This window comes from Acomys russatus, chromosome 26, assembly GCF_903995435.1.
Source record: "Acomys russatus chromosome 26, mAcoRus1.1, whole genome shotgun sequence".
Classification (NCBI taxonomy): Eukaryota; Metazoa; Chordata; class Mammalia; order Rodentia; family Muridae; genus Acomys; species Acomys russatus.
This window is the reverse complement of record NC_067162.1, coordinates 11128827-11150460: the sequence shown is the minus strand read 5'-3', so window position 1 is coordinate 11150460 and position 21634 is coordinate 11128827. Positions and strand designations below refer to the sequence as shown.

Below are 21634 nucleotides of genomic sequence, written 5' to 3'. Positions count from 1 at the left end.
CAGGGATGGGAATGCCCCTCCAGGAGAGGGAGGGCCCTGGGGGGTGTGCCCTGTTATAGGCAGTGCCCACTGCTGCTTTCTTTCCTTGATGTCCTCCTGACTCCTGCCTCTCGGTCAATGCTACCTACCTATGGCAGCTCTGTCTGTCCCTCGGGGCTCATTGAGCAGTTTCTGGATGTAGTTTGGGTCGTCACAACAATGGTGCCACTAGCGTCTAGTGCGTAAGAGGCCACAGATGCCACTGCACACTCTGCCAGGATGCCCCTCCCCCTGCCACAGTGACCAATCCAGCCCAAATGTTGGGAGTGAAACACTCACTGTCAATTCCTCTGCTGGGTTCCCCTGGGCCAGCGCCAGAACTGGGCAAAGGGGTCTTACTGCCTTGGGTGGGTACCCAAAGTTGGAGGGTGATTGCTTGGCCAGTAGTGACACTTTTCTTCTGACCTTTTCTTGCTTTTGTTTCTCCCACAGAATCCGGACAATCAGATAGTTCAAACCAGCAAGGAGATGCGGACATCAAACCACTGCCCAATGGTCAGTGCCCATCCGTCCTCCTTCCTGTCCCAGCTCTCCAGTGACAAGTCCCTGCCATCCAAGGAGGGAGGCTTCCCTTGCTGTGTGCCCCTGTTGGGGGAACACCTGAGGGCTGGTGGGAAAATCCTGAAGGGACGGAGTTGAGCAGGGGAGAACTTTGGGGAAATGGGTAGGTACCCCACATCCTGCTCTGGCCCCACTTACCATCCGTTTTTTTTTTCTTTAGGGCACTTAAGTTTCCAGGACTGCTTTGTGACATCTGGGGTCTGGAATGTGACAGAGCTGGTGAGAGTATCACAGAGTAAGTTGACTCCTGTCAGGGCCAGGGTCAGGGACCAGTGCTAGGGTACAGAGGTGGTCTTCAGATCCCACAGGCCTATATCGATGACATCTGGGGACTCTCCGCCCCTCTGGCCCCTGAGCAGTTTGTCCAGAGAGTCCTGTCTCTAACCTCTGCAGCGAGGACAGGAAACCACAAGCAATGGCTCTTGCCCTTACAGCCCAACCAGGAAATCCCACCTAGGCTAGAGTTCTTTCCCAGTAGCCTAGACAGCACAGCGGGCTCTTCCTAGACTTCCGGGAAGTGGCTCATAGCAACCTAGCTGGCGCAGGGGGTCTGAAATGGTATATTCCGACCTCACCAACCTCTCTGTCTTCCAGCTCCTGTTGCGACCGCATCAGGACCCAACTTCTCTCTGGCGGACCTGGAGAGCCCCAGTTACTACAACATAAACCAAGTGACCCTGGGACGGCGGTCCATCACCTCCCCTCCTTCTACCAGGTAAGCAAGGACTGTGGCTTCCTTGCCTTCCTAGCCACCTCACGATGGCTTCAGCCCCTAGGCTTCCCGGGCCCTCAGGCACTCACTGAGTTCCCTGCCCACAAGAAGGCATGGCCCCGCCTGGAAATGAGGCTCAGAGAAGGCATGCCTTGTAGAGATGGCATTTGAGGGGGTAGGAAGAAGCCACCTGGAGGCTCCAGGAAGCCTCGCTCTCAGTCAGGACTCAGGCATGTTGCCAGGATTATTCCCACGGAGGACTTTAGAGACCAGAAGATTTTTTTGAACTCTTTTTAAGGGAGTGGGGACCACTGGAGGCTGTGGTGGGCCGTGTGTTCTGGAAAGCTCCCTCCAGCCACAGCTTGTGTGTGCAGGGCTGACAGCAGTGAGGCCACTGGACCAGGATGGAGCAAAGGAAGGGCCTAGGCAGGGAGGGTAGTTTGCAGGACAGACAGATGCCTGGGAGAGAGAGAGCCTGAAGTTAGTCAGCATGAGGTTGAGGCCCCCACCCCCACCCCCGAGACAGGGTTTCTCTTGTAGTCCTGGTTGTCCTGGACTCGCTTTGTAGATCAGGCTAGACTTGAACCCACAGAGATCCACCTGCCTCTGCCTTCCTGAATGCTGAGATTAAAGGTGTGTGCCACCCGCACACAGCGAGTCTTTCCTTTTTGACTGGCGCGTTTTTTGCTCACGATGTAGCTTTTCCTTCTGAATATTTTTGTTTTTTCAAGACAGAGTTTCTCTGTGTAGCCTTGGCTGTCTTGGACTCGCTTAGTAGACCAGGCTGGCCTCGAACTCACAGAGATCCGCCTGCCTCTGCCTCCTGAGTGCTGGGATTAAAGGCGGGGGCCACCACACCTGGCAGGTTTTTTTTTTAAGACAGCATTTCTCTGTGTAGCCGTGGCTAAAGGACTAAAGGCATGTGCCACCACATACACCTGGTGGGGTTGTGCGCATGTGGGCAGAGGCTTTGGCGCAGGAGTACAGCTCCCCAACATGAGTACTGGGGAGCAAGCTCAGTTCCTCTGCACGAGCAGGGCATGCTCTCAACCTCTAAGCCATTTCTCCAGCTTTTGGTGTTTATTTGTCTTGCATTAGAATATTATTTCTTATTACTTATTTATTTATACTTATTTTTTGTTTTTTGAGACAGGTGCACCAGCCCTCCGAGTACTAGGATTACAGATGTGAGCCACCACTGTTGGCTTTTTTAACTTAATTTTATTTTTGGGGGTAGTTTTGAGACAGGGTCTCTCTGTGTAGCCTTGGCTGTCCTAGACTTGCTTTGTAGACCAGGCTGGCCTTGAACTCACAGCCATTCACCTGCCTCTGCCTCCCAAGTGCTGGGATTAAAGGTGTGCGCCACCACGCCTGGCTTCACACCGTTGGCTTTTAAAACACTCTTTAATGACTGAGTTCCATGGCACAGCTGAGAGCCTAAGAACTAGTGGGTGGGGCATAGCCAGCAGATGAAGGTTTTGCCTGTTCTCTGATGGGCCCTCAGTGATCTCCTAGTAACCTGAGGGAGAGCAGGCCTGGAGACGCTTTATTCCAGGGCCTGGCACTCAGCAGCATACAGCGCCTGGACCTCAGCACCTGATGGCTGCCTGGAGCTTTGGCCCACTTGCCTCCCCTCTTCCTCCTCAGCACCACCAAGCGGCCCAAGTCCATCGATGACAGCGAGATGGAAAGCCCGGTTGATGACGTGTTCTATCCTGGGACAGGCCGCTCCCCAGCAGCTGGCAGCAGCCAGTCCAGTGGATGGCCCAATGACGTGGATGCAGGTATGGACGCGGCAGTTGGAGCGTAACAGCCTGTGCTTCCCCGTGCCCTCTTTTGTCAGGTGGCACTCACAGGCTCTTGGTCCTAAGGGTGCAGCGCACAATGAAGGAGGGGAATGGAGTGAAGAGTTAAGCCACCCAAGTTGCTAGCTGGCCTGTAGGTATGGTGGGTAGAGCAGATGGCTACTGAGCTCACGGTGCTATCGGTTGAAGGCATGGCCTTTTCTTCATAGACCCCTTGGCTCTAGAGGCCTGCACAGCCTTGTGGTTCCCTGAATTAAGTGGTTTTCCCTAGCTGGGCCCAGGTTGTATTTGAGGCCTCATGGCTTTCTGAGGCAGGTGCTCAGCAGCATTCCTGGCTCCACCACTAGATGCCAGTAGCAAGCATCTACCCCCTTCTTTGGCCGGTTGTTTTTGTTTCAAGACTGAGCCTAGCTGTGTAATAGCCAGGCTGGCCTCAAACTCTGAACGCCCTTACCTCAATCTCCCAGAGTGCTGGGATGACAGGGTGCATCACAGCATCCGGCCACCCCTATTCGGATGACTATAAACGTCTTCAGACATTGCCAGATGCCCTCAGAGAGACGGATTTGAGGTGGGCTTAACCCTGGCCTTGACTTTACAAAGAGGCTCAGAACTGTCTTGGGAAGCTAGTGAAGAGCAGAGATTCCGACGAAGAGCCCAGAGGAAGCAGGCCAGACCTTCCCAGTCCTTGCTGAGTTGGCTTCTGTTGAGCCCAGTCACGGGCTGCTCCAATGCAGGCTGGTCATGTGGGCATGGAAAGATAGGTGCACAGCAGAAGTTGTGGGTGTCCTTGAGGCCCTGGGGACCTGCAAGTGCAGACCCACTGTTGTACAGTGTACACAGAACTTGCCCACTCTAGATAGAGCGGGGGACACTCTGGATGGGGCTGGGGCTTCATTGTCTGAGCTGGGGTCTTGTCTGATGGCAACTTGTCTTGTAGCGATGGTGCTGAGAGAGCCAGTTCAGCCCCCAGCTTTGGTTCTGGTTCCCATGCAAAGACAGAAAAACTTACCTCCTGGTCTTGGGCTGAGGGAGTAGACATGGCACCGGGACCCTCAAGAGCACCAATGGAGACTGTGCTCTGTGGAAAGGCAGCCCAGCATGACTGGAGGTCCCTCTCAGGGTCTCCCTGTGGCAGACAGGGCCTGGGCCTTAGAGATGGAGTTGAAAGTCTGACGATTGCTATGTCCCAGGTCCTTGGTCACCTCGGCCAGGTGACATCCTCTACAAGGACTGCTGGCTGCTAGGGTACCACCATGAGGACGTGCTAACTGCCAGTGACTCTCCATGTCCCCCAAGAGCCTCGTCGCTGGGCTTCTGCTGTCTTTCCCCCTCTGTCTGCTCTACTGCCTGCCATTTCTGTTGCTTCTGGCAGTCCTGCCACGCACTGCACCCCCAGGATCCCTTACCCCCCAACTTGTCGTTGTTTCCCTGGGCTGCGACAAATCGCCAATTAAGCAGCCCAGCTGCAGGATGGGAACAGCTGGGTAGGCGCTGTGCAGCAGCAGGGACAGCTGTGCACAGCTGGTGGGGCACTCCCCCCCTCCTCACCGTGCCAGCTATCAGGTGGTACACAGCTGCCGCCAGATAACACCTCTGCTGGTCGCTGAGAGCTCGCCCTCCCCCCTCCCGCCCCTCCCCCACTTCTCTCTGCGGGTGAAACTCTGGGTCTCTGTTCTACAGCTCCCCTTTCCCATCCAAACCAACTAGACTTAGTCCTCAAAGCCCGCAGCTCACAGTCTGCCTCAGCTCCATATAGACTGGTCAGTCTGGGCATGGCCTCAAAGCTCAGCCCAGGACAAGAGATACCCAAAGAGTGTGCTCCCGGGAGCCCTGCCTGGCGGCCTGCAGCTTGGGTGCTGTGCATACTGGACAGGGATGATGTTGGTCTGCCGTCTCTGACTCTCAGAGGCAGAGCCCAAACATGGGTCTTTTTGTGCCCCTGGCTGCCTGAATGCCACCCACCCTCGACTTTGGCACCAGGGCAGAGAAGAGCCCTGTGGCCAGGGCAGTCCTTGCCCTCTGGCTCTGTCCCCAGGGTCCTCCCAGCTCTCTGGCTCCTGCCTTTGTTCTGTTGTCGCACCTCTGGGTGGGGGGGGGGGGCTCTAACTATGCTTTCCCTTTTTCCTTTTCTCCAGAAAGGGAGCGTTGACTTTTTCAAACCAGAGTATCCCAGGGCTCAGGGCACCTTGTTGCAGCTCCCAACCTGGCCCTCGGGCCCCCTTCCGTTGCCCACCATGCCTCGCTCTCCACCTGGCCTCTGTGGGCACCTCATGCATCCCTCCCTAGATGCTAGCCCTTGCAACCCCTTTGCCACCCTTCCCCAGCACACTCTCCCCTGTGTTACTAGGAGCCTCGTTTTTTCCTCCTTGTAGAAGCCACCGTAGCCAGATTGCACCCCTGAGGTCAGGCCACAGGAGGAGCAGAGCAGGGCCCGAGGTGGAGGAAGGGCTGCTGGGCGCTGAGGACAGAAGGAGCGGGCTGCTTTGCTGGCTTCCCACCCCAGCCAGCTAAACCTGCGTGTCGCTGCTTCCTCCCCCCAGGCCCTGCTTCTCTAAAGAAGTCAGGAAAACTGGATTTCTGCAGCGCCCTCTCCTCTCAGGGCAGTTCCCCACGCATGGCTTTCACCCACCACCCGCTGCCTGTGCTTGCTGGAGTCAGACCAGGTGAGAGATGGGGGTGGGGCTTAAGGGGACACTGCGGCCCGGCCTGGGGGAGGCAGCCACAGCAAGGGGCAGCTGGCCAGGTACAATAAGGATCGAGGGCTCACTCTTGAGTGACAGACTTGGGCTCCCGGAGTGAGTCCGTGGCACAGCAATGGGGCAGCAGGGGATGGCCAGCGTACCTCTGAGAACCAGGCTTGCCCCACTCCGTTCCTAGATTCCCTCCCACGTGCTAACTCTGGCTGTGTAAGTCTGTGTTGGGTGCACGTGTTGCACACGCTCACTAGGAGCTGCATGCAGCCTCCCCCTCCCCCACCAGCAAGTAGTTTGAGCCAAGTTGCTCTCTCCTGTGGATTTGAAAGAGCACTGCTCAGCAGTCCAGGTTCCTGGTGTCTGTCCTGGGGCAAACTGTCACCTAATCTGGGGCTTCCCTGCTTTTCCCAAAAGCGAAGGGCTGAACCAGAATGACTAGTGGCTCACCCTGGAAAGGGCTGTTCTGCTTTACTTTGAGGTACACATCTTTTCAGGCCCTGAGACGATGGCTGGATCAATCTTCCTGAGGGTGGGGCCCGGCAGGACACACGGGAACCTGGCTCTCCCCTCACTTGCTGTTTCCCTCCCTCACTACCCATCTGCCAGAAAGGCCTGGCTTTTGTTTGCACATGGCCGTGTGTCTGCCATGCCCCTCTTCTCTTCTGTAGGACACAACAAGGAGGTTTACCTCCCAGCTTCCTCCTTGGGGCCTCCTGGCTTAGAGCCCAGAGGCAGCCAGCACTGGGGCAGGGTGTGGTAGCCACAAGGTGGGGGCAGGGAGCCCAGGCCTTGTGCAGGCAGCAGGAGGGAGGCAGTCTTCCCTCTGCTGCACTCCAGTTTTTATGAACTCCAGAGAGAAGCCAAGTTTCCTCAGCCCTCTAATGAAACTGAGAGCAAGAGTGAGCTGATTGGAAACAGACGGGGAGAGGGAGAACTTGGGGAAGAGATGAGGCCTGCACAGGGGTTGGAACTGTGACTGCACAGCCACGGACCAACACATGAAAGAGGCCTGTGCATCCCACTTACACATTTGGAGTGTGTGTGTGTGTGTGTGTGTGTGTGTGTGTGTGTGCAGGTGGCCATCCTGTGCAGGCAGGGCCTGTCTGTCCAGAGTCCCTGGAGCCATAGACTCCTGTTGTCTGTCCTTCAGATGTGCTTACATCTAGGACAGGGCAAAGTTGCCAAGGATGCAAGAAGGAAAATGTCAAGGATGAAAAAAAAAAAAAACCACTCACGTGATATATTAACATGTTATTGCTTTTCTTTTATTTCTGTTTTGTTTTTTGAGACAGGGTTTCTTGTGTAGCCTTGGCTATCCTAGACTTACTTGGTAGACCAGGCTGGCCTTGAACTCACAGCGATCCACCTGGCTCTGCCTCCTGAGTGCTGGGATTAAAGGCATGTGCCACCACGCCCAGCTTAATATGTGATTTCTAAATAATAAAAAACAGTTGCAAAGCATAGGATGAGGCCAACACCTGAAATCCCAGCACATGGGAGGCTGAGGCCAGAGGATCAAGAATTTGAGGCTATGTGACTCTATCTCAAAACAGCAAATGAGAGCAAACACTTATGGCAAGCAGATAGCATTGTTAACAGTTTGCTCATGCTGTAGTTCCTGTGTAGCAAAGTTCAATCCCCAGTACTACAAAAACAAAAAAGTCAACCAACCAACAGGAACAACCTAAAAGCCACCAGCCACACATAGACGCAAGAGGATCAGGAGTTCAAGGTCATCAAGTGTGCAGCCTGGGCTACAAGAAACCCCATCTCAACAAACAAACAAACAAACAAACAAGAAAAGCAACACCTGTAATCCTAGCACTCAGGGAGGCAGAGGCAGGCCGATCGCATGAGTTTGAGGCCAGCCTGGTCTACAAAGCAAGTCCAGGACAGCCAAAGCTACACAGAGAAACTCTTGTCTTGAAAAAAGAAAGAAAAAGCAACCTCCTAACAATTTTAAACAGCACCCAGCCCTGCACTTGTAGCTTGCCATTCACCTGCCTCGGCTAGCCCCCGCTCAGTCAGACACTATTTATAGAAGCAAGCAGCTGGCCCTCAGGTACTAGCCTGCCAGTTTATTTATTTTTTATTTATTTTTCATTTCATTGAAATTGTAGCCTCGGCTGTCCTGGATTCTTTTGTAGACCAGGCTGGCCTGTAACTCACAGAGATCCACCTGCCTCTGCTTCCCGAGTGCTGGGATTAAAGGCGTGTGCCACCTTTATTTAAGATGACTGAGCGGTTTTGTACCTGACACAGTGTTTCTGCCCCCATTCCACCTCTTCTACCACGTCTTTTTTCTATGTGGCTACTCTTACACCCTTTTTTCTCCCCCTGCCTATGTGCACACAGGGAGCCCCCGGGCCACAGCATCAGCACTGCACTTCCCTTCCACGTCCATCATCCAGCAGTCGAGCCCATATTTTACACACCCAACCATCCGCTATCACCACCACCATGGGCAGGACTCGCTTAAGGAGTTTGTGCAGTTTGTGTGCTCTGACGGCTCGGGTCAGGCCACAGGACAGGTGAGTCCAGAGGGCACAGGAGGCCCCTTAGCCTCATCTATTTGTCCGTCTGTCTGTCTGTCCGTCTGTCTGTCTGTCTGTCCGTCCATCTGTCTAAGGAGTCACAAGGTGAGGGCCAAGAATCAGGAGTATACATGGAGTTGGAGCAGCAGAGAGCCCATAGAATCAACCTTGCGGTCACTTTTAGTGGACTTGGGGCCAACATCTTTGCCTTGTGCTAGGGCCTGTCTGTTAGGGTCTGGAGAGGTGGGGCAACAAGGGCTCCTTGCCCTTCCTGTTAACCCTTGGTTCCCAGGAGGAGTGAGCCTATAATTTGTCCAGTCTAGGCCTTGGACCACCCACCCCCCACCTCTCCTAAAATCTAGAGGGTCAAGAATTTGACAGATTCTGGACCTAAATTCGTCTGGCTCATCACTGTTGGCATTTGAACTGTTTATTCTCCATGGGGTGAGGCTGCCCCAGACTCTGCAGGAGGCCTCGCTGCCCCCACCTCATAGATCCCGAGGGTACCTCCTCCTCCTCCTCGGTTATGGCAGCCAAATCTGTCTCCGTTTTTCAATGGTGCCCATGTGAGAAGCCTGTGTGAAGATTCCTATGCCGGGACTCTTAACAAAGGCCTGCCACATTGTTAAGGTTTTAGAGCAAAGCCCTTCTGACCTACAACCCTGTGGGACAGTGGGGCTCCCTGTGGGTTCCTTCTCCAGGAGCCAGCCCCAGGGCCTGGTCCAAGCTCAAGGTGTTCAGCAAAGAAACGATGCAGGAAGATCATGGGCCAGAGACGCTGGCAGGACATGCTCAGTCGCTAGGGGTCATTGAGATGGGACATGGTAGTCCAGACTTCTGGGGAGTCCTGCAATTCAGCAGCTTGAAGACTCTCCAGCTCCTCTCTCAGCTGGTGCAGGCAGCCTGGCGGTGAGATGTCAGTAGGAGGGAGGGTGTTCATGGGGCTCAGAAGGCAACTTGGGGGAGGTGTTCTAGAAGTCCTCACCAGAGGCAGTCCCCAGGGGAACAGCAGTGGGCCTCTGTTGTTCAGCCAGGCTGCCTTGCCGTGCTCTGGGAGGAGTAAGTGTTTTCTGGTTCTGGAGCATGACTGGGTTGGGCTAGGGTCTGCATCTTGGCTCTCTGTCCATCCTGGGACTGGTCCTGTTTCCTTTGGCTTGCTTCCCAAATCCCCATCCTTCTGTTGTCCTCATCTTCCTCCCTACTTTAAGCCCTCTTGCTGACTCTAAAGCTGAGCACATGGGTGGCCTTCCTGGCTCTCTGGTTTAAACATTGCCCATCTTGAGGGGTTGGGGCAGGGGTAGAACTAACCCCTGATTGCCACTTCAGAGGTAGAGCAGACTCCAAAGGGATGTCTGCCTCACCTGCCCTTTTCACCTGCAGAGGCAGCCAGGCTTGGTGTCCAGATGAGCAGGGTTTTAGAGTTTTAGGTCAATGCCAAAAGCCATCTCTAACCACAGGACCCTGAGGGAAGAATCAGTTTGGCTCCTCCCTCCTGAGGAGGGCTGGGTGCTGAGCCTCTCTTGTGGCCCTGTGTGTGAAACATGGAAGACTCAATTTTGCCTAGAGCTATTTTCTCAAGACAGGTCCTTATTCCCTGAGACTGCAGACAGAGATGTGAGCAGACAGCTTGTGGTGGGTAACTAAGAATGAGGAATGGGGAATCCTCTCAGGTTTCCCCTGTGACCTGGGGCTGAGAGAAAAGCCTGCTGCATGGGGGGGGGGAGGGGGATTCTGAGGGGGAGTCTCAGAAGTGCAGCCACGCTTGGGAAGAGGCTGGCTTATCAGAAAACAGAGGCTACACTGCTCTCTCCCTGGCCACAGTAGAGCACCAGTCCTTGGACTTAATACTTGTGAAGAGTCACCCAGAGGCCTCAGCTTGTTTCAGCGAAGGTGGAGCCTAGAAACCCAAGTGTCTACCAAGGTCTCATTCCTGGACTGCTAGCCAGAGCACCCACTTTAAGAACCATTGACCTAGAACCTACAGGAACAGCTCCCTAACCACCTCAAAGACCCCCAGGTTACAGACCAGTTTTTCAGGAAAATATCCAAGAGGGAAAAATATAGACTATTAGAAAGGGGCTCCCAGGTGCCCTAATATTTCATTCTTCCACCCGAGTCTAGGGCACTTGTTTTTAAAACCACATGGAGATAGCACTTCAGGGCAGGAGGCAGGGTCTTGGCTAGCAGGGTTCCAGGGTTGGTGAGGTCCCAGAGGGGGTTACGGGGGATAGTGATGCAGGGAGGGAAGAGTGCCACTATCTGTAAGAGGCAAGTGCTGGGCTAGCTTGTAGACCCCTTTCAGCCCCAACTCAGCTCCTAAGGTGATACAGAGTCAAAGACTTTGATATCTTAAAACTTTGACTTGTATACCAGTCAGAACTCAGATGCTCTAGGTCTGATGAGAGTTACTTCTAGAAATATGTGTGAATATTGTGACCAGCCCCGTTGGGTGGGGATGTCCTTTTAGGCACTCTTGAAGGAGGCAGACGCCTCCATGCTGTGTCCTAGATGCTTGGAGCCCAACGGAGAAGCCATGAGGCTGTGATCTGTGGGACTGTTCCATTTCCTGTCTGGGGGAAATATGGGATGGGAGCCAGACAGGCCATACATAGACATGAGGAGAGAGGCTGCTGCTTGGCTCTCACTGGTACCCCTGTAGAGCTAGAAAGCCTGCCGTTTGGTCCTGATGCTGCTGCCCAGAACCAAAGAGTCACTCTCTAAAAGGGTATCTAGCACGGAAGACTCTAGTCCAGGCCATAGACAGGGATGCAGGGCAGCCACTGACTGGTTTTGCTAGATGCTCTGAACTGTCATCCTCAGGAATGGCAGACGGAAGCATACAGAAGAATAGTGTGTCAGATCTAGCAGGTCATTAGGGATAAAGGATAGCAGCTAGAAGACCCAGAGGTCTGGGTCAGAGTGTAACTAAAGTGGAGCAGGAACTGGTCATGGCAGCTCATGCCTGTAATCCCAGCACTTGGGAGGTGGAGGCAGGAGGATCAGATGTTTGGTCATCCTCAGGTGTAAAGTGCTTGCCACGCAAGTTTAATGGCCTAAGTTTGATCCCACATGAGGCAAGGGGACCCGAGTGCTACATGAGTCTGCAGGCAGGCATGCTGGAGCTTGGGGACCATGAGAGACCAGTGTGATTCAAAGAATCTGGCTGGTTCCGGTGTGGCTGTGTAGTGCTTCCAGAACAGGCTTTGAGGGGTACAGGAAGGGGCTTCAGGCAGGGCACTCTGTTGTGAACAGATCTGCACTGTGACCTTGCTCTCGGCTTGTGTCCTGGACAGTCCAGGAAGCATAGAATGGGGAATGCCTGGGAGAAGAGACGGGGTGTGGGAATGCGACCCTTGACTGACCCTTGGGGAGAGTGTGTCTTAATTCTAAAACAGGGAAAGGTTTGTGAGAGAGCTGACCTCACTTGCTCTTGGAGGAGAGGGCTCATGAGCCTGCAAAAGGCTCTTGAGTCAGACAGATAGGGCTCTGTCTCCAAGCATAGTCAGCGTAGCAGGTGACTTTGGGTGAACCACTTTTCTGAACAGAACCTCACTGGATTCATCTGCAGAATGGGTAGAATGAAGCTCCCTTTGCATCAGAGTTTCCAAGAGATGGTACCTTTAGCTCCTAGCGGAGGATGAGCTCCATCTCATGAGCTATAGGAGATGGCTTTATAGCCACCCACTCGATGCCAATAGCATCTTCTAGGCCTCAAAACAAAACAAAAATCACATCTCTAGATGTTGCCAGTGTCTTCTAGGGATGGGGAACAGAGTGACCCTGTTCCCTTGTGAGTAATTAGAAGGTCAGACACAGCTTGAGTACAATGCCTGGGCCATGGCTGGACACCCAGAGCACCTAACTGAGCCTCTCACTCTCAGAGCAGACGCGGCCCCACCCCCTCACCCCGCCATCTCACTGTCATCAAGTGAGATGAGACATCAGGTGGGGGCAGTTTCCTGGGGTCTGTCCTCCCCATAGGAGAGGCACTGGCCAGGTATAGTGGCGCTTGCTTATAACCCCAGCACTCAGGATGTCAAGGCAGGAGAATTGCCAGTTTGAGGGCAGCCTGAGAGAGAAAGGCCTTCCTCTCTAAGGCTTGTATCTAAGTGGCCAGAAGGGCTGAAGTTTGCTCCATAGGAAAAGAAGAGGTGAGGCCCAGCCTTCCTGTACCTGAGCAGCCATTAAGGGCTCTGTCCCAAGCTGCAGGGGACATGTTCCAGGTCTCTCCAGGGAAACCGTGCCTGCCAGTGGCTGGGGAGAGCCTGTGGTGTGTACTTTCTCTGAAGCCTTGAAGCTGACCCAGGCACGGTCAGGCATGAGGCCTGGAGGAGAAACGCAAGTCTGAGGCCAAAGAGGACGCAAAGGACGAGGACTGGATCTTGGTGGCAGAATGTCCCTGGCTCCCCGAGGGCGTGCATTATCCAGGGACTTGCTCTTGGAGAACCGTCACAGAAGTTGGAGCCACCAATGGCGTACTTTCCTCACTGGCTGATCTTTATAGAAAAGCCCAGTGACCCACTCTTCACAGGCCGGGACTAGGATCTGCTGGAAATAGAATGGAGGGTGAGCCTTTCGGTGCTGACAGCCTCCTGAGCCAGGCTGCCCTGCCCGTGGATGGGGTGGATTTCGGCCGGCCTGTGGGTCTCGGCTAGCCAGCCAGCCCCAGTTAGACCCATGGAGAGAGTGTGCCTGTGGGGCATTGGAGGTGAGCTGGCTTTTCTTGCCGTGAGGATGGCTGGTCTAGGTGCAGTGGTGTGTATTACTAGGCGGCTCATTTCTGTACCAAGAGCATCTTGCTTAAAAATTGACGAATCAGCCAGGGTATGGTGGCACATGCCTCTGAACCCGGCCCTTGGGAGGCGGAGGCAGGTGGATCTCTGTGATGTTGAGGCCATCCTGGTCTACATGGTGAGTTTGAAGCCAGCCAGAGCTACACAGTAAGATCCCACCCCCCACCCACCCACCCACCCCCCACAAACCAAAAAGAAAGAAAGAAATGAGGAACCGCCCGTCGGACATCCCCCTTCTTCCCTCCCACGACAACGTAAGAGGAAAAAGAAAGAAAGAGAGAAACAGCCAAGAGACCAAATAGAGGCCTCACACCCTCCTCCGTCCCGTGCCTAGAGGCAAGGACCCTCCCTCTCACTCCTGCATCTTCTGTCGGGAGCGCCGCTCTCAGGAGCAGGTGGCCGGCGCGCAGGGGAGCGCGTGTCTGTGTGTGCTGTGCCTTCATGCGTCACTCTATTTATGTTGTTCCGCAGCCCAACGGTAGCGGCCAGGGCAAAGTCCCGGGGTCATTTTTGCTACCGCCGCCGCCTCCAGTGGCCAGACCTGTGCCCCTTCCTATGCCTGATTCCAAAACCACCAGCACGGCCCCAGACGGCGCCGCCTTGACTCCTCCATCACCTTGTAAGTGGACGATGAAACCGAAACCACAGCGCCCAGCATCCCTGGCCCATCTACACAGTCTCCACTGCAAAAAGAGGAGCGCCCCCTCCCCCAACAAAGTCCCTCCTCAGAGTGCCTCAGAGCCTCCCACCGGATGAGCAGGGTTGAGCCCTGGCCATGGCCTCCTGGGCCTCAGTTACACCAGCCAGCACCCCGTGAGCCCCGCCCACTGCTCCCAGCCAGGCCCTGGCCCAGGCCCCCCTGGGGGGCGGGAGGGAGAGTGCAGTGGGGCACTGGGCCGGGGGTGCCGGCGCGGGTAGGGGGGCGGGAGGCACAGCCATGCCATCTTCATGCCTGATTGCTGCTTTTGTTTTTGTTTTTGTTTTTGTTTTTTGATTTTTCGGTTTTGTTTTTCAATTTTTTTGTTGTTGTTGTTTTGTTGTTCCCTTATACACACCCCCCCCAAAAAAAAACTAAATGTGACCACAAGGTGATGCCACCACCATCATTCTCTTTTTTGCCCTGCCCCTCACCTCCATCTGGCCCTTTGGGTCTCTGAAGATGCAGGAGGCTGCCTCCAACCCCTTCTTTCCCTCAGTCTCCCATTTGGTTTCTTCTTCTTCTTGTTCTCCCCCCCCCTTTTTCTCTCCTCTTCTCATACCCCCCCCCATCCCTTCCCTTCTCTCCCCTCAATTCCTTTCCCAGGTTGTAAGTTCCAAGGAGAAGGGAGGGTGCTGGGTCCCAGCTTACTTCATCTTTTTCTTCCTCCCTCCCTCCCTTCCTCCCTCTCTTCTTTCCTTTAAATCCAAATGACAAATGTTGCCAGAGGGAAGAAAAGAAAAAAATCTAAGTGGAGAGGTCCCAGCTAGACCCGACGTGAAGGACAGGAAAGGCGGAAGGAGGGCAGGCGCGCTGTCTTGGGCTGGAACAGGGGTGGGCAGAGGTCTGAGCTGGAGCTGTGCAGCAGTGCGTGGGAGGGGGTCCATGTCAACACTCCTGTCCGTTTGCACTCTCTGTCTCTCCTTCTCTCCTGTGGTTTGAGTTCTTTCCCCCTCCCCACCCTGTCCATGCCATTTTCTCATTTGCATATGCCATTAGACATGACCACAGTCCCTGGAGGTGGGCAGAGTGGGGGAGGGAGGGAGCCAGGCTGGAGCACACTTCTGGAGTGAGGGGAACAAACTGGTGAGCATGTCCTGGATGTGTCTGGTAATAAGCAGAGGTGGGCTTCCCAGACAAACTATGACACTCCATTTTCCTCTGGGGACTGCTTCCCAACTGTCAGGTTCAGCCAGAAGAGCTCAGGGGTGTTGGGTTCATTTGTCCCCTGGGGCACTGGACAGCTGCCCCCCCCCCCAGGTGGCTGAGCTTGGGGCTCTGTCTGTGGCCTCTTTCTCTGTCACCTGGCCTGGTGCACTGACAGGAAGAGGGTAGCATGGGCTTCAGCCTTTCTGCCACACCACAAGTCAGGCAGCCAGGCCATAGGTTCTTTTGTGACCACTCCTGCTGGCTCAGCCCTCCACTGGACCCCTGTGTGTTCCTGAGCCACTTGCCAACCCGTGGGACTGCCCAAGGTGGTAAGTGGTCCAGCCCCCATGTGAGGCTGTGGGGTTGGAGAGACAGCCTGGATGGAAGGACCATGCTCAGACTGGCTGGTCCAGGCTGCCCAGCTCCCACCTTTGCTCCGCCCTTCTACAAGTAGAAAAGCCAGGGACTCCACTGGTAAACCTGGTGCTAACCATTGTCCCAATAGGGGACAGCACTAGGTCCAAGGGCTTAACAGGCTGAAGCAGGATGGTCTGCCTGTGGCCAGTGAGAGGGCTTGGAGCCTGGCCTCCCAAACTGCAGCCCCCTCACTCATGCTTCCTCCTGCCAGCCTATCCTGCAGCGCATCTAACCTAGTTTCTCCCTTTCCTCGAAGCCACCCAGAGGGGCAGTGCCCAGGTGGGCCCCATAGGCTGACCTGGTCTCTCCCTCTCTCCTCATTCCCCTGCTCTTCCACAGCATTCACAACGACAGGCGCCTCCTCTGCCAACCGGTTTGTCAGCATCGGACCCCGGGACGGCAACTTTCTGAACATCCCACAGCAGTCTCAGGTAGGAGATAACCCCCACCTCCACCCCCAACCACCACCAGTGCCTACAGAGGTGCACAGGGGGACAGATCTTAAGAAAGGTCCTGGGGAGTTGCACGCCCAGGCGTCTGCCCAGCTGAGCTGCCTCCCTAGGCAGCCTCAGGCTCCCTGGCTAATCAGGTAATTGGATAATTAGCGCTAACAACCCTGGACCTGGGAAAGGCAGCCCAAGGCTAGAGGCCTCTGGGCCATCCTGGTAGAGCAAAGATAAAAGTCTGAGGCACTGACTAGGGAGACAGCCCTATCTCCTGGATCTCCTCCTGCCGTGCCTACCTGCTGGCCACCACAAGGAAGCCTTGGCCGTCCTGTTTCCCTGGCGTTGGGTGGGCTAGATAAAGGTCCAGGAGGGACAAAGAAGTCTGGTGGGCTCCATGCCCAGAGACTGGCATCAAGGGCAGGGCAGGGCAGGGCTGGCTGCAGTCCTGGAGGTCTCTCCCCTAAGTCCCCATAAGTCTCATTAGGAGGAAAGTCAGACTGCTGGAGCCCCCAGGCCCTACTTGACACCACCCCACCTCTCCAAAGGAGACAAGCCAAACGTGCCCTCCAACGTGAGCCCTCCCTCCCCAGCCTGCCTTGAGAACCCATGTGTACATGTGCACACATGGATGTCTCTTGTATGCCTATATCTGGAAAGGGTGAGAACAGCAGGCAGAACGGAGGGCCCTTGGAACACAGTGGGGGACCCACCTCAGGGGTTCCCTTGAGTGCCAGGGGCAGCTTTAGAGGGCCAGGGCTTTCAGAAAGAGCACACAAATATTCTTCTTTTTGTAGATTTTATAAAAACACTTCCTTGCCTGCTTCCTCAGCCCTGGGAAATCCACCCCTGCTAAGAGCCTCAGGGCCACCTCTGCTGGCTCCTGCCCCGCCTCTGCTGAGGCCCCAGGCCAGTGAAAGTTGGTGGATGGAAGTTTTGTGTGTGTGGTTTGAGGGTCTTTTCTTTTTCTTTCTTTCTTTTCCTTTAACACACACACACACACATACACACACAACTTAGTCAAACTTCAGAGCTCCCTAGTGGTGAGGAGGGAAGGAGAGGGGAACCTCAACCCCCCTCCAGCCTCCCGCCCCCTTTCCCCAGAGTCACGTCTGACCCGTCTGGTTTCCAGGAGCAACCAGACATGATGTAACACCCAGATGAACTTGAACTTGGGGCTGTTGAGAAAAAAAACAATGGCTCTGAGCAGGGTCTGGAGCCGGCCCCTCTGCTCTGTGCCAGGGAGGCCGAGAAAGCCCTGCTGGCGGAAGGTGGGAGGGGGTGCCAGAGGACAGGACAGCAGGCGGGCCTCCCCTCCCAGCTCTGGGCTGGCACCGGGAGCTGCCGGCCTCTCCCCCGGCAGGCAGCCACTCCTGCTCTGCAGTGCAGTGCGCTTGCTCCACTGCTGTGAGAACCCTCCCCTCTCCCTTGCTTTCGCCTCCCTCGCTGCGTTCTCTGCTCGCTTTACTTGGATGTTTTGAGGCCAAGTCAGAGTTTTAGGCAAGTTTGGGAAACAATTTCTCTCTCTCTCTCTCTCTCTCTCTCTCTCCCTCCCTCCCTCTCTCTCTCTCTCTCTCTCTCTCTCTCTCTCTCTCTCTCTCTCTCTCTCTCTCTCTCTCTCCCCTTCACTGCCTTACGTTGCAGGTGGGGAAATGAATCCTAGCCTGATCCAGCGCTCTGGACCAGGCAGGCGTGTCTGGGGATCACGAGGAAATGGAAGTTAGACACCCCTGGAGCAGGAGCCCTTGGGCCTGGGGGCAGGCAGGCGGCTGTGTGGGGGCGCGGGGGGGGGGGGACAATCGGGAGTGGTTTCCACAGTAACCAGTGACTTTAGCTGATCCTTGGAGCACCAGATGGAGACAGAACAATAGAATGAGGGAAGAAAAGAAAATTTTAGCAATTTTATCATCCTCTAAACAGTGCTTTTTACTTAGTTTTAATCAATTTGGGGCCTGGCTTGGAAAGCAGGGAAGGGGTAAGCAGAAAAAAAGAAAAGAAAGAAAGAAAAGAAAAGAAAAGAAAATCCCCCGGTCTTGCCGCCTTCTCAGCAGACCCCTGCCCCTAGGGCCTGTGTGGAGGCCCCACTAAGTCCCCATTCCAGAGCTTAAAGTGGGGTCTTCGTCCCTCTAGAGATTATAAAGCTGTGTAGCACATGATGCTTCAAGGTGGCTAGCTCCAACCTTGGTGTGGGCCCTGCCAGGTCCCAGGTGTCTTCTCCCACCTGTGTCTGTTAGGGAAGCAGAGGAACGGGTGGTTTTCCCATGGCCTGGCTATAGCCACAGGGTAGCCATGGTGTAAGAGCCTGTGTTCGCCAGCCCTCCCTTGGACCCCAGAAAACACCAGAGCTGGAAGCCCAGAGCTCTGTTGACCAAGCTTGGTCCTGGCTTTCCGCCTCAGTTTCCCAGGGCCCTACCTGGCTTTTAGCGAGTGGGCTGGTAGGGGTTTGAGCAGCTGCTTGAGACCCTACAGAGGGAGGCAGGCCTCCTCCTCTCCATCCACCCCCCCCACCAGCCTGACACCCGGCAGCGCCCTTCACTGTGGCAGTCTGACGGCCACATGTAGTGGTGTGCACTGAGATCAATTAAGAGCTCAGCTAGCACTAGGGAGGGACCAGGCTCAGTCTCCTTATTCCACAAGCCACATTTCAAGTGTTCATGCTCAAAAACCATGCAATCAGTGCGTTGGACAGCACACCTAGGATTCCATTGCCCCAGAAAATTCTAGAGATCAAGCTTTGTTATTTGTTTATGAGCATGCGCGTGTGCACGTGAGTGTGTGTAATGTGCACGTATGGGCACGTGTGCGTACCACTAAGTTCATGTGGAGGCCAGAAGATGATTTTGTCCAGTCACTTCTTTCTTGCCACCTCTAGGTTTAGGGATTGAATTTAGGTCATATGCCTTGCATGCTGGGACTAAAAGAGCAGGAGGCTGCACTTCTCTGGATCCATTGCTAATTCGTGTATTTAGTGTCCCCACTTCACAAGGACACCTATTGCAGTCCTGTACCGGAGCGTTAGGGGTTTTTCTTTCTTTCTTTCTTTCTTCCTTTCTTTCTTTTTCTTTTTCTTTTTTTTTTTTTTTTTTTTTTTTTTTTTTTTTTTTTTTTTTTTGACTAGAGTTGGAACCCAGGGCCTCACTCCTAGCCTGGTAGTGGTGAGGTCTCTATTTTTGTTTTGTTTTGAGCCAGGATCTCACTATGTAGGTTGGCCTCACACTTGATCCCCTTGTTCAGCCTCCTGGATGTTGGGATTACTAGTGAGTTTCATCACACCTGGATCCCCTGGTACTTTTTGTTTGTCTGAGTTTTGAGACAGGGTCTGACTCTGTAGCCCAGGCTGGCCCTGGGACTCACTGTGAGGTCCTGGTTGATCTCAAATTCCAAACAATCCTCCTGCGTCAGTCTCCTAAGTGCTGAGATTACAAGCATAAGCCACCAATTTTGGCTTCCAATAGTGTGTTGGTTTGTTTTTGAGACAGGATATCTCAGTGTAAACCTGGTTGTTCTGGAACTCACTATGTAGACCAGGCTAGCCTCCAACTAACTAGAGATTTACCGACTGGGATTAAAGCCATGCACTACCATGCCTAGCTCCAGTAGTGTTTTAAATATTGGGAAATTCCACATGAAATTCTGCCTGGAGCCTGGCGGTGGTAGCACACACTAAGCAAGTGGATCTCTGTGAGTTCGAGGCCAGCCTGGCCACTCCAGCTGCCTGGTGCCTTCATCCTAACTTAGCAGGCTGGACCTCACCTAGACAGAGCCCAGGCACTGATGTCCAGCCTTGTCATGGCTGCTTCACAGGTGCTTGCCTCCTCCCTGTATTTGAGTTCCAGTTCTGTCATCTTAGGGCTGTGACCATAAGCAGGTCAAGATCACCCATTCTGTGTACCTGGCATCACTGTGGGCTTGCGACAGTACAGAACGAGGCAGTATCCGGTGTGCATATAGTATGCCTGGTGTGTGTGTGTGTGTGTGTGTGTGTGTGTGCACGCACATGGGTGTGGGTGTAGTTGGCTCTGCCCCGTCCTGTCGACCCAAGTCTGTGATTCAAGAGTTACAATACCCACAGCTGCAGCATCAGGGCCCTTCATTTTGTTGCAAAGGTACTGTCAGGTAATAGCCCAAGCAACGGAGAGGTCTGCAGAAGAGTCCTCCACTCCCTCTTGGGCAGGAAACCAGAGTCGAGCCTTTGATAGAGGGTGTTGCCAAGCAGCCAGCCCCAGGGGTCCACCCTGTGTATACTGTGTTCACTGCCAGCAGGGTCCTATACGCGGGAAGGCAGCGCCCCCTGCTGGCTTCCCAGGGAAGCGACGCCCACCACAGGGTGCTTTACGCTCCTTCCCAGTCTGGTGCCCTGAAGGCCCAGGACAGTTCTGGGTGGGTGGGCTCTGGCCCCCTCCCTCGGGCCTGGCCCTGGTAAGAACTGAAGGCCTGTGGTTCCCTGCCCCCAAGTCTTTCAGCCTGAGGGACAGGAGGTTGGCTGGGATGTACAGACGTGAATTTCTGCTTTTAATCCAAAGAGACAGAAAGAAAACTCAGCAAGAACTCAAGCTGGGCCACCCCCACCCTGCTCCCCCAACCCCTGTGGGTACAAAAGCCCCAGCCTGGCATCCTCCCCACCTTCCAGGTCCCACACAAAAAACCTAAACAATTGCAAACATGGCTAGATCCCAGGTCTGTGCCAGTGCCAGCCATGGGGGGGGGGGGTGTCCCACCCGCTGGGCACAGTGCCCACGGGAAGACCAGCTGGACTCTTGCACTGGGGTCTGGGGGGGATTCCCTCGGAGGGTGAGGAGAATGAGCTGGCTTCCTCGATTGGAGTCGGCTGCCCTGGCCTCTCCTCCTGAACTCACTATAGAGGCTGGGGATCATAGGGCCAGGTGGGAGTGAGATGGGAATTGGGACCTGCTCCAGCTGTTCTCATTGTCGCTTTTTTTCCCCCCTCTTCCTGGTCCCGTTTCAGTCCTGGTTCCTCTGATTAAGATCAACAAAAGAAACAACAACAAAATTGGAGAAAAAAAAAAAAAAAGAAAGAAAGAGGTTCCTCAAAAGGGGGGAGAAGAAATTTTGAGATATGGAAATATCCCCCAGCCCAGCCCCACCCACCGAAAATCAAAACTTAGACGTCGTCAGCCACTCAGCCCTTCCCTCCTCCAGCCCGGATAACCCCCGCCCCCCGCGGTCCAAAGCCGCCCAGTTCTGGGAGCCCTATGAAGGGGTCTCGGCGGAGCTGTACACCAGCAGCCAAGCAGAAAGAAGCATGCTAAGCAGACTCTGCTAAGCGGAGGACAAACAAACAGAAAGGATGAAACAAAATAGAAGATGGCCTTCCTCCTACCCAGCCCGGCCTTCCCGGGAAGGAGCAGCCAGCTCGCTGGCCGGCCGCCCCTGCCTGTGGTTCCTGGGGACCCCACCCTCCACTGGACCTAAGTTTCCCTAGGAGCCCAGAGGAACAGCTCGTCAAGATGGGAGTAGACGTTCGAGCCCCCCTCCGGACTTCGCCTCTCCCTCCTCTCCTTCTCGCCCTTCCTGGGAGCCTCTGCACAGGCTTCTGTCCCTAGCTGCTCTGGACCAGGCGAGGGCAGTCCCGGGGTGGGCAGGGAATGGATGCTCCTAGGAGCTAGCTGAAGTCAGTGTGAGTCCAGAATGGAGGATGTTCTGCCACCCCACTCTGGACCGCACGGGCAGTTCTCGGGCTGGACCCCACCCCTCTGTACAGCACACAGGAAAAAGTCAGAATGCTCTGGACTGGACGCTCAGCCCGGCACAGGCACCCTCTACCATC

At 54.8% G+C, this 21634-nt stretch overlaps 1 protein-coding gene across 10 annotated transcripts in view; it reads left to right on the top strand.

Annotated features, from left to right (window-relative positions):
• The window catches only part of Nfix (nuclear factor I X), a 93864-nt gene extending 72853 nt beyond the window's left edge, over positions 1-21011 (top strand). For 5 of the 10 annotated variants that reach the window (XM_051169212.1, XM_051169217.1, XM_051169219.1 and 2 more), the window contains exons 3-9: positions 472-534; positions 761-835; positions 1195-1315; positions 2960-3096; positions 5661-5783; positions 8169-8344; positions 13612-13911. In XM_051169212.1, the coding sequence (XP_051025169.1) occupies positions 472-534; positions 761-835; positions 1195-1315; positions 2960-3096; positions 5661-5783; positions 8169-8344; positions 13612-13896 (980 nt within the window). In that variant the 3' untranslated portion in view covers positions 13897-13911. Of the gene's footprint in view, positions 1-471; positions 535-760; positions 836-1194; positions 1316-2959; positions 3097-5660; positions 5784-8168; positions 8345-13611; positions 13912-15742; positions 15835-20812 lie in introns of those variants that run through there. The other 5 variants (XM_051169218.1, XM_051169213.1, XM_051169216.1 and 2 more) reach the window with 5 other exon arrangements.
• Positions 21012-21634: the final 623 nt, after the last annotated feature.